Source organism: Aptenodytes forsteri, unplaced genomic scaffold (assembly GCF_000699145.1).
Source record: "Aptenodytes forsteri isolate BGI_AS27 unplaced genomic scaffold, ASM69914v1 Scaffold112, whole genome shotgun sequence".
Taxonomy (NCBI): domain Eukaryota; kingdom Metazoa; phylum Chordata; class Aves; order Sphenisciformes; family Spheniscidae; genus Aptenodytes; species Aptenodytes forsteri.
This window is the reverse complement of record NW_008794883.1, coordinates 1,345,871-1,356,084: the sequence shown is the minus strand read 5'-3', so window position 1 is coordinate 1,356,084 and position 10,214 is coordinate 1,345,871. Positions and strand designations below refer to the sequence as shown.

Here is a 10,214-nt window from a genome sequence, read left to right as displayed (position 1 = left end):
CTGTCCGCGGTGCTGATGCCGGCCGACACGGGGGGCGGGCCGGGCACGGCCAGTAACGGGCTGCGGGTCTGTGTGTGTCTGCGTGGGTCTGTGCGTGTGTGTCTGCGTGGGTCTGTGCGCTCGTTTCCAGGTCCCAGTTCGCGCTGAAGTTCCTGGACCCCTCGTTCGTCCCCATTACGAACTCCCTGACCCACGAGCTGCAGGAGAAGCCCTCCAAGTGGGCCTTCAACCGGACCGCCTTCGCACATCAGAGGTGAGCGTGCGGCCAGGCGCCGCACCCGCGCCTCCCCTTGTCACCCTCCCTGAGGTTGTCCCCTTCCCCCCAGGATTTAAGAAAATACAATCAGGGACTGCTAAACACTCTGAGCTCTGAGTAATTTGCCAGCGGTGAGAGACAAAGGCTGAATCAGAGCATTTCCCCTGATGGTTAAGCTACCTTGGAAGAACTGATTATTTCAGAGCGGGACACCAGGCTGCAACACGCATTATTTTACCAAACAGAACGTGACCCAGTTTCCCAGTGTGCAAGTGAAATTGTCGTTACTTCAAGATAAATGGCTGGGGTTTTAAAACTTGAAACAAATCGGACTGTAACAGCCGTGCAATGCCGTGTTCACGGAGGCCAACACACACCCAGCTGAACTTCCCAGCTAACGGCGGTTCTGAGCAAGTGCAGTGCTGCTCTGCCTTCCAGCACTGCTCCGGCTGAGGGGGCGGGCAGAGCGAGGGGTTCGGATGGAGGCCTTCGAGCCCGAATCCACCGGAGACATGCTCTTTGTGCATCGCCTTCTCCCTGCTGTTCGCAGGTTGCACTGACTTTCCTGCTGTGTGGCGATGGAAAGGGTTTCTCGGTTCCTTCAGCTTCCTCAAAGCTGCTCCGTACTTAACGGGAAGTAAAATGTGCATTCAGTTTTCTCACTGTGATGTGAACTTGGTGGTGTCTGGCTAGCCTCTTTTATTTATCGACTTTACTGAGAGAGAGAGAGAGAAAGAGATCAGTAAATATATACTTTTACCATTTTTTTAAATATATATATATTTACTGATATATATAGGAAAAAGACATTCTATAAAAGAAAAGAAAAACATTCAGCAATTTAAGATCGCTATTACCATCTTGGACTGCAATTTTGTCCTGACAAATGCCTGCTGTTTTAGAGACTCTGCTCACATACCCCACCTGAGAAGCAGGATCCCAGGCCCCTCCGCTCAGCGGCCAGAGAGCTGGCAGAGTCAGGATGGGGCTGCTGCACCCCTCAGTGCTGGCGGGCAGGGCTGGGGCTTCTCTCCTCCCTTCTGGTCACTCTCCGGTCACAGGTCAGCGCTGCTGCTGGCACAGCCGGGCGAGTAGTGGCCTTCTAGTGCCCACAAACCCTGCCTGCTGGCCCTAAGGAGCTGTGGGCCACAGAGAGGAGACGTCACTTTCCCTGCCCCATCCTTTCCTGGGGACCTCCCAGGCTGGTGTGACAGTGGCCACCCCTCGTATTGCTTCATTCCCGGCACCACCAGCTCATCCTTCATAAGTCTGTGCCTGAGCCACCCCTCTGGTGATTTTAGCTAATGCCTCAGGATCTGCCTTTGCGCTTGTCTGTTAGCCATAACCCATAATTAGGGCACCCAGTGGGACTCCATTAATGCTTAGACATTGGAGGATGCGAGCTGGAAGAAGGGTTGTTTGTTTTCCATAAACATGAGCAAATAAAGTGGTATTGGTTTTCTAATTTTATGCCCTGCGAGGCAAATTCCTGAGCAGGGTTGGTTTTGTTTGGTTTTTAAGTATCTCTAATAACCCTTGTAAAAATGCCGGCGTGCTTGCCCAAATAAGACATTAAGGAATTATGTTTACATAAATGGAGACAGCAACAGTCACTTGGTTTTGTGATTCAAAGCTTCTTAATGAGAACACAAAAACGACATGTATTTAAAAATCAGCTACTGTTAATTCAACTGAATATCCTGGACTGCTTGGTTTTGCTTCACATACCTCATGTGCAAACATGGTACCCATCATTGCCAAAGATCCCCAGTCCTGTACCAAGAGTGAAACGCACGCAGAGAGCACCAGCAGCAGACTTACTTACCCACCAGGCCTGTATCACAGCACAAGCAGAACGGTGCTGTGCACCACCCCTCAGCAAGGCGGCTGTGGGAGGGGTGTGCTGTTAGCTGCACGCCTTGGACTTACACGGTGAATCCAATATTTTAGTCCTGACACTGTTCCAAGAGATACGGACACATCCTTAGCTGGCGTCAGTCAGGACCACCCAGTAAAGCCAAGCGGAGCACTAGGTAAGGAGCCAGCTCCACAATTCCTGTCTATTTATACTAATTTAAAAGCCATTGCATCACATTGCTCAGGAAACTACTTTACTACATTTAAAAAAAAAGAAAAACGTAAGTCTAGCTGGAAAGAAAATCTCTCCACCACCGAAAGGGGGGAAATATAACTCCATGCTTTCTTTTCTTTTTCTGTTTTATTTTAGGCAAGAAATCCTTCAGCATGTCGATGTAATAAAAAATTTTTCTTTGACCAAGAATAGTGTTCGGATTGGACAGCTGATGCATTACGATTATTCCAGCCATAAGTATGTTTTCTCTATTAGCAATAACTTCAGATCGCTGCTCCCCGACGTGTCGCCGATCCTGAACAAGCATTACAACATTTGCGCCGTGGTTGGAAACAGTGGGATCCTGACCGGGAGTCAGTGCGGGCAAGAAATAGATAAATCTGATTTTGTTTTTCGCTGCAATTTTGCTCCAACTGAGGCTTTCCAAAAAGATGTTGGAAGGAAAACCAATCTTACAACCTTCAACCCCAGCATCCTGGAAAAGTATTACAACAATCTTTTGACCATTCAGGATCGCAACAACTTCTTTTTAAGTTTGAAAAAGCTTGATGGGGCCATTCTTTGGATCCCCGCTTTTTTCTTCCACACATCAGCAACAGTCACGAGAACACTGGTTGACTTCTTTGTTGAGCATAGAGGGCAACTAAAGGTCCAGTTGGCTTGGCCAGGAAATATAATGCAGCATGTTAACAGGTGTGTATTTTTGCCTTGCTTTTAACTTGTCAAATGCGGTATTTTTGCCTTGCTTTTAACTTGTCAAAATGCGTCTCTCTCTCTGTACAAATACAACTGTATTTATTTTTCTATTCATGCCTGATCTGGTAGGCACTGTCTAGCAAGTCAGGACCCGATACTGCTTGCTTTTAGAGCAAATGCGGGTTTGTTGTTGCTTCAGTAAGTACTTCGGTTATTTCTTTACAGATGTATACCCAGCACAGCAGAGGTGGGTTGGTTGTTCACACCGGGGCACGGTCGATCACCGGGCTCTGCTCCTGCCGCTGCTTCCACAGACGGGAGGAGTACGGGGGAGCTGAGTGAGATGCTGCACTTAAGGAAGAGCTTGCTCTTCTCGGCTAGCAAATAGGGATGCTGACAGACAGCTGCAGGGTGGGCCAAGGAAAACTGTAATAAATCAAAGGAGGATAACGTTGCCACCTCATTAGCAAGTGCACGTGTGAGCAGGAGCCAGTGAATGGTACTTTTCTGGATAAGGCTCTACCTCTCCTGGTTAAAAACCAGAAACGTTCAGAAGGGGACCACAAGAGACTATCGGTCAGAGTGCTGCTAAGGTTGTTTTGCATTCCCGGTCGTTACAGACGGACCTGAGCAGCAATCCTTGCCTTATCCAGGCTATCAGGTGTCAGCACTGATGGTCTCCAGGCAGTAGCATTATTTTTTTCTCACAGCAAACCTGTGGCATTACTTGCACCCCACACTAACATGCCTTTATTTTTTTCACAGATACTGGAAGAACAAACACTTGTCACCCAAGCGGCTGAGCACAGGTATTCTCATGTATACCCTTGCTTCTGCCATATGTGAAGAGATCCACTTGTACGGATTCTGGCCCTTTGGGTTCGACCCCAACACGAGGGAGGACCTCCCGTACCACTACTATGATAAGAAGGGAACAAAGTTCACGACCAAGTGGCAGGAGTCCCACCAGCTGCCTGCAGAGTTCCAGCTGCTCTACAGGATGCACGGTGAAGGACTGGCCAAACTCACCTTGTCGCATTGTGCCTAAGAACCTAAATCTTGAAGTGCCAAATGATTGTCTAAAAAGTGCCCAAAACCGAATTAAACATTCTTCAGATATAATTCTAAGAAAAAAACCAACAACCCTAAAATATTCCCCATAATATAAAGATGCTTTTTAGTCACCCTTGTCACTGCTCATCAAAGGGTTTAAGCTTATTTAGCAGTGCAGAAGCATTTATCAAATTCTGTGGATGCTATTCATGCAGCAGCAAAGTTGAAATATTTTGCATTTATAGATACGCTACTAAGTATGTTTTAAGATATTTTCGTATTTTAGCATTCCACTAAATGCCCTAAATCTCTTAATTTTATTGTCCCTTCCCAATTAGAATTAGAAATGCTAATTTTAAAAGGTTTTGCTTCTCTTGTATATGTTGCTATCAATAGCTCAGCGTACATATATTGCTGTGGCCAATTGAGAAAGCCAGTTCAGAATTCCAGTTCATCGTCACTTGCAAGTTCTTCAGTGTGGATCCTGATTTCCACCGCTTGCATATTTTCATATTTACTGGATTTTACATTTTTTTAAGAATAACGTGAAGAAGAAGGTCACAATATGACTTGTACCTTAGCTAAGCATTTATATCGCTCTCAGAATACTTCAGCATTTAATTCAATTTGGGCCAAATCCTAGTCCAAATTAGCCAGGCTGAAACATGGTCATTCCCATCCATGTGATACTATTTGGTCTTTTTATTTTAAAGTTAAACCACCAGGACAAACAGTATTAGGTTTCTCTGGAGATGTGTTAGGTGAGAAGAGCCCGAAACCCCCACGCGGGCGCACCTCCCTCTGCGCCTGCTCTCCGCACCCTCCGACGATGAGGGGTCCTTCGGGAGGACGATCCCTCCGAGTGGGGAGCACGGGAACTCCTGCCTGTCCCTTTGCACCCACAGAGCCCGCCGGTGCTCCCCGTTCCCCCCTCCCTGTGCACATGGTCCCACCACCGGCTGCACCCCACAGCACCGCGGGTCAAGGAGCTGGCCAGGCACAGCCGCCACGGTGGTAAGCGCGATGTTTCCCCTTGCAGAGCTGCAAGCGTCGGCACTCTCTGTGTTTCGGTATGTCCCAAAGTGCCGTCCGTCCCGTGGTGGCGATGGGGTGTATTGCCCAGCGATGCAGGGTCTGTAGGGCGCAGTAATAGCCTTCATGAGCCCAATTAACGGTGCTGGGGCAGACGGGCCATCCAGCCCCACCAGTCAGCGAGGCTCCGGTTGTCCCCTCGCCGCAGCCCGTGGTGGTCCTGCCAAGGGGCAGGGGTGCCCAGCCTGCCCTGCGCCCGGCCCTTGGCTCCACAAGCGGGGCTGGCTGGGCAGGGACCGACTGGCCGGGCAGCAATGGCAGCCAGGCGCCGGGATTTTTAAAACTTGGTTTCAAAGGGAAGTGAGCGCAGCAGGAGTGCAGGGAAGAGGAAATACAGTTGCCACATTTCCCCATTTACACCTCTAAATCCACGGTCAGACAACTAAATTAGTGGCCCCATTTTCCCATCACCAACAGCCATCCAAGGCAGCCAAAGGAAGACATGGCTTCCTCAGTACCACTGAAAACCAGGCTGTTTGTAGAGAGGACAAACCTTAGGGTCACTTATGGTTTGAAAATGTTGGCCTTTTTGTCTCAGGATAAAGGAGCCTGTAAAATAACTGGGTTTCTTATTACAACAAGTATACTTACAAGTATTTTAACATTTTTCTACTATTCTGTATGATGCTGAGAACTGACTATACACTGAAAGAAGATGCAAAATCCAATTTAAAATCATACTTTAAAATGGCACATATTAATTTTTCTCAGCCTCTTTACCTCCAAGCAGACGTAGGAGGTGAGGAAGGAGATCTCAAGTACAACACCAAACCTGAGCGGCCCGGAGTATCTCCCGGTGCCAGCCGCCACCCTGCTGCGGCACCGCAGCTCCGCTGGCCCCCAGAGCTGTGCCCCTGCTCTCCCCCGTGCCCCGGGTGGAGGAGGAGCTGGAGGCTTTCTTCCCCATTTTAATTATCCCACATTTTCTGGCTTTTGCTTTTTCAAAGGCTGTTTAGGGCTGGGGTGCGCTGTGGAGGGGCTGGGGTCTCTCCCGTGCCGCAGCGTGCACAGACCCGCTCCTGCAGGGAACCGCGGCACTTCCCTCCCCAGCTGCCAAGCCTGGCTCAGCATTCCCGGGGGCTCCGGCTCTCCGTGCTGTCGTGTCGGTCCTGCGCTCATCACTGTTCCTACAGCAGAGTACGACCTCTAGCAACTGTTATTATGAAGACATAGTCGTGCAGTGATGGTGGTGTCTTATGCCATATGGTGCCATATGAGTTGTTCTTGATATTATCATGTATTATTTGTGTCGTAGTCGTGCGCAAGGGCCCGGGCCAGGGAGCAGAGTTTGGCTGTGCTGGGCACAGACCGCCGCAGAGCACAAGGACAGGCTGTCCTCATCGCTCGCAGCTGCCCGCGTCCCTGGGGGAAGGACGGAGTCCCCCCGACCCCTGCAGGCCCTGGCAGCAAGGTTTGCGGGATTGTGCCCACTGGATGCCCGGACTGCATGTCCGAGCGGGCAGCAGGGAGCTGCTGGGGCCGGGAACAGCCAGGCAGCACCAGTCCTGACCGAGTCCTGCAGGAAACCTTCTCTAAGTGCTGGAGCACATGGATTGTTTTTGCCCAAAAACAGAAAAAGAGAAATTGCACAGGGAAGGAAGAGTTCTGCACTAGTTGTTAATGAAGTACAGTAATTAATCATGTCTGATATAATTTCCTATTGAGCTGTACAGCAGATGCATGTTCGCTAAGGCAGGCGGATCGCTTTGCAGGTCACTGAGGTGCATGGTGAAGGTGTGCCCAGCGGCCAGGACCCAGCTCGGCAAAGAGCCCACCGGGGGAGAAGGGTCACCCTGAACCCCGAGTGATGCCTGTTGGCTTCAGGTTAATGCCAGATATTTTAATTAAGAGGCATTTTATCAATTTCATGTAGGGAACAATCATTTTTAATCAGCAAAGTAAAGAAATGTGAACTATTATCATTCTATTGGCATGAAAGTGGAGGCCAATGTGCTCTATACAATTTTTGGCTGCTGGCTCCCAATGGGAAATTGCACTGGCAGATCCTGCTTGGCTGCTGCACGGCGTTTACATGACATAACTACTTTAAATTAGGTGTAGTCACAAGTAAATATTCATTAGCCTAAACAAACGTATTTCCGTCCATGCACCTCCTGTGTCTCCAAGGTCCCCTTTTTGCAATGGGGATGCTCAGCCTGGGACGAGATGGTTCATTGCACATCTCCCCCGGCGGCTCCACGCACCTCCTCCCCTAACGGCAGCGGGACCGCTGGCGGGGCACCGACACTGGCAAGGGCACTGGATGCTAGCACGCCCAGTGTGGAAACAGATGAACCTGCCGTGTAACTGCGTAGTAAAACTGGGATGGGAAAGTCTCTGGAGTCAAACTGGCCGCGGGTGCACTGTGAGATGCTGGGAAGCCGTATGGGATGGGCCACCTGCTGTGACCCAACCCTGTCCCCAGCATCCCCAGAGAGGGCTGGTGGCAGAAGTGGATTTCCCCATGCTGAAGGCGCTGCAAGGGCTTGCGTGGCTGCTGCACCTAAGCGGCAAAGCTTGTGTGGAGCTGCAGCACCCTGCCTCTCCCCGAGAGCCCGTGCGGGAGGAGAAGGCATCAGTGCTGGCATGCCCAAGGGCCTTGGTCGGTCTTTCCTGAGCAGTGCACATTTTCTCTCCACTCAAACTACTGCTTTAGAGCACCCGGGAGAGAAGATAAAACATAAAAGAAGTTGAAACCGAAAACCTAAATTGCCCCGGGATAGTTTTTTAATTTTTCATAATTTATTTTTTTAAATTTGATTTCCCTTCCTAATCACAATAAACTTGGGAAAATTGCCCACAGTTGGAATTTCTGTTCCCCCCACAACTCGCGCCCCCAGCCTTTTTCCCACGGCTGTGCTCGGGAGGTCTGCGATGCCCCACTCACCCCCAGCCCGGAGAGCACCAGGGACACAGCGCCTCACGTGCCCCCGGACTGTGGAGAGGATGGTGATGGAAAGGTGTTTTAACACATGGTACCTTCATTTGATCTTGCTTAATTTCAGCAAATGGAGCATCTCTCTCAGGTTCATCGCGCCTGTGGCGAGGTCCCATTATGACTGAAGGCAGCAGACCCTGCTGGGGGGTCTCTGGGGGGAGCCCTGGCACTCTGCAGCCCCCTTCTGCCCCCAGAGAGGGACGGGACCCCCCGTCGGTCCCAGGGGATGGCCCTCACAGCACAGCTGGAACTTTGCAGAGGCACAAAGAGGCACTGAGTGTGGAGAAGGAAGCACAAAAACAACTGCAAATATTCGGAAATGGGAATACAGAAAAATTATTGACAGAGCGCCATATTATATCATTGATTTTTAAGCAAAACTCCCCATCGATTTTTCAGAACCACATTGAACATTTCAGAATCATTGATTTTAATGGGGAGTTCTGCCCCAAAATCAATGGCGCAATACAGCCCAAAGTAAATTGCTTCTTAGTATCAATATTTTTTGTCCAAGCTGTTGCAATGTGGAAAATAATCTTAAAATGCGCATCTTTTGGTTTTGCCTGTTTTCTTAGACGCTCTTTGAATTCTGCTTTTATAGAGAGACCAGAGGGGAAGGGCAGCTTGTGCCGACTGGTGGGACCAGCAGCGGCCCAGGTGGGCTCTGCTCCCCCAGGCAGAAAAAGACCCTCCTGATGCCTCGCCGTCAGACTGGGCTCTTTCCTAAACCCCCATTTTCAGGCTGGTTTTCTTGTAGGACCTCGCGTTAGGGCACTGTGCATCCCAGAGCAGCAAAGTGGGGTGACACACCCCCCCCCCCAAGTGTTTGCTCTGACAGGTCTGGGCTCGGCGTCCTTTTCTCACATCGCCGGGCTTATGGCACGTGTAATTCTGGTTTTGTAGAAAATCAGGTCTCCCTTTGAGCTGGAGGAAGTCAGTGCTGGGTGGCGGGGAGGGGCCCTGGAGGGGCCCTCGGCGCTGGCTGGTGTCCCTCAGCTCAGAGGTGCCCTCAGAGAAGGTCCAGGCTTGGCCGCTCGCAGTGGGCTGCTGCACTTCGGGAGGAAGGCGATAGATTGTGGTGGGGTCTGATGGAGAGGTGAGGACCGAAGGCTGCAGAGAAGACAGCGGCTGAGGAGGAGAGGCTCTCTGGATCTGCCTCTCTCCGGCAGAAAATGCTTTTCCATTAAATAAGCAAGCTGCTCCCCTCTAGCGAACGCAGCTCCCTGGGTTGGGAGCTTGGCTAGACTCTTCTTTCCCTTCTGTTTGGCCCAAAATCTTCCTGCCTCTGTCCACCGACAGAGAAAATACTCACTACCATTACTGAATGTCTAGACAAGCAAATATAGCTAAATGAAAGTACGCGTAATGCAATGTGATCAATATTTGTAAGTACAAAACATTTTAGTTTACAAAATCAAGAGAAGTCCTTCTGACTAGCTCCAAGGGAAGGGTCCGGCGGGACGCAGACCCCACTCAGCCCTGGGCTGCCAGAACAGTGTCCCATGTGCTGCGGGCAGATGGAGGCGAGCGGTGGCCTCATCCTGCTCCAGCCCCTCTGCCGATGGGATGGGTGCTGAGGACCCACACCCATGATGGAGAGGTGAGGACCGAAGGCTGCAGAGAAGACAGCGGCTGAGGAGGAGAGGCTCTCTGGATCTGCCTCTCTCCGGCAGAAAATGCTTTTCCATTAAATAAGCAAGCTGCTCCCCTCTAGCGAACGCAGCTCCCTGGGTTGGGAGCTTGGCTAGACTCTTCTTTCCCTTCTGTTTGGCCCAAAATCTTCCTGCCTCTGTCCACCGACAGAGAAAATACTCACTACCATTACTGAATGTCTAGACAAGCAAATATAGCTAAATGAAAGTACGCGTAATGCAATGTGATCAATATTTGTAAGTACAAAACATTTTAGTTTACAAAATCAAGAGAAGTCCTTCTGACTAGCTCCAAGGGAAGGGTCCGGGGGGCGCAGAACCCCACTCAGCCCTGGGCTGCCAGAACAGTGTCCCATGTGCTGCGGGCAGATGGAGGCGAGCGGTGGCCTCATCCTGCTCCAGCCCCTCTGCCGATGGGATGGGTGCTGAGGACCC

The 10,214-nt window shown here is 50.5% G+C and overlaps 1 protein-coding gene across 1 annotated transcript; it reads left to right on the top strand.

Moving 5' to 3' along the window:
- Window positions 1–123: 123 nt before the first annotated feature.
- On the top strand, window positions 124–4,180 carry ST8SIA3 (ST8 alpha-N-acetyl-neuraminide alpha-2,8-sialyltransferase 3). Its single transcript, XM_019470869.1, has 3 exons — window positions 124–253; window positions 2,484–3,041; window positions 3,810–4,180. The coding sequence occupies exons 2-3, from the start codon at window positions 2,560–2,562 to the stop codon at window positions 4,090–4,092; spliced, it is 765 nt and encodes a 254-aa protein (XP_019326414.1). The 5' UTR covers window positions 124–253; window positions 2,484–2,559; the 3' UTR covers window positions 4,093–4,180.
- Window positions 4,181–10,214: the final 6,034 nt, after the last annotated feature.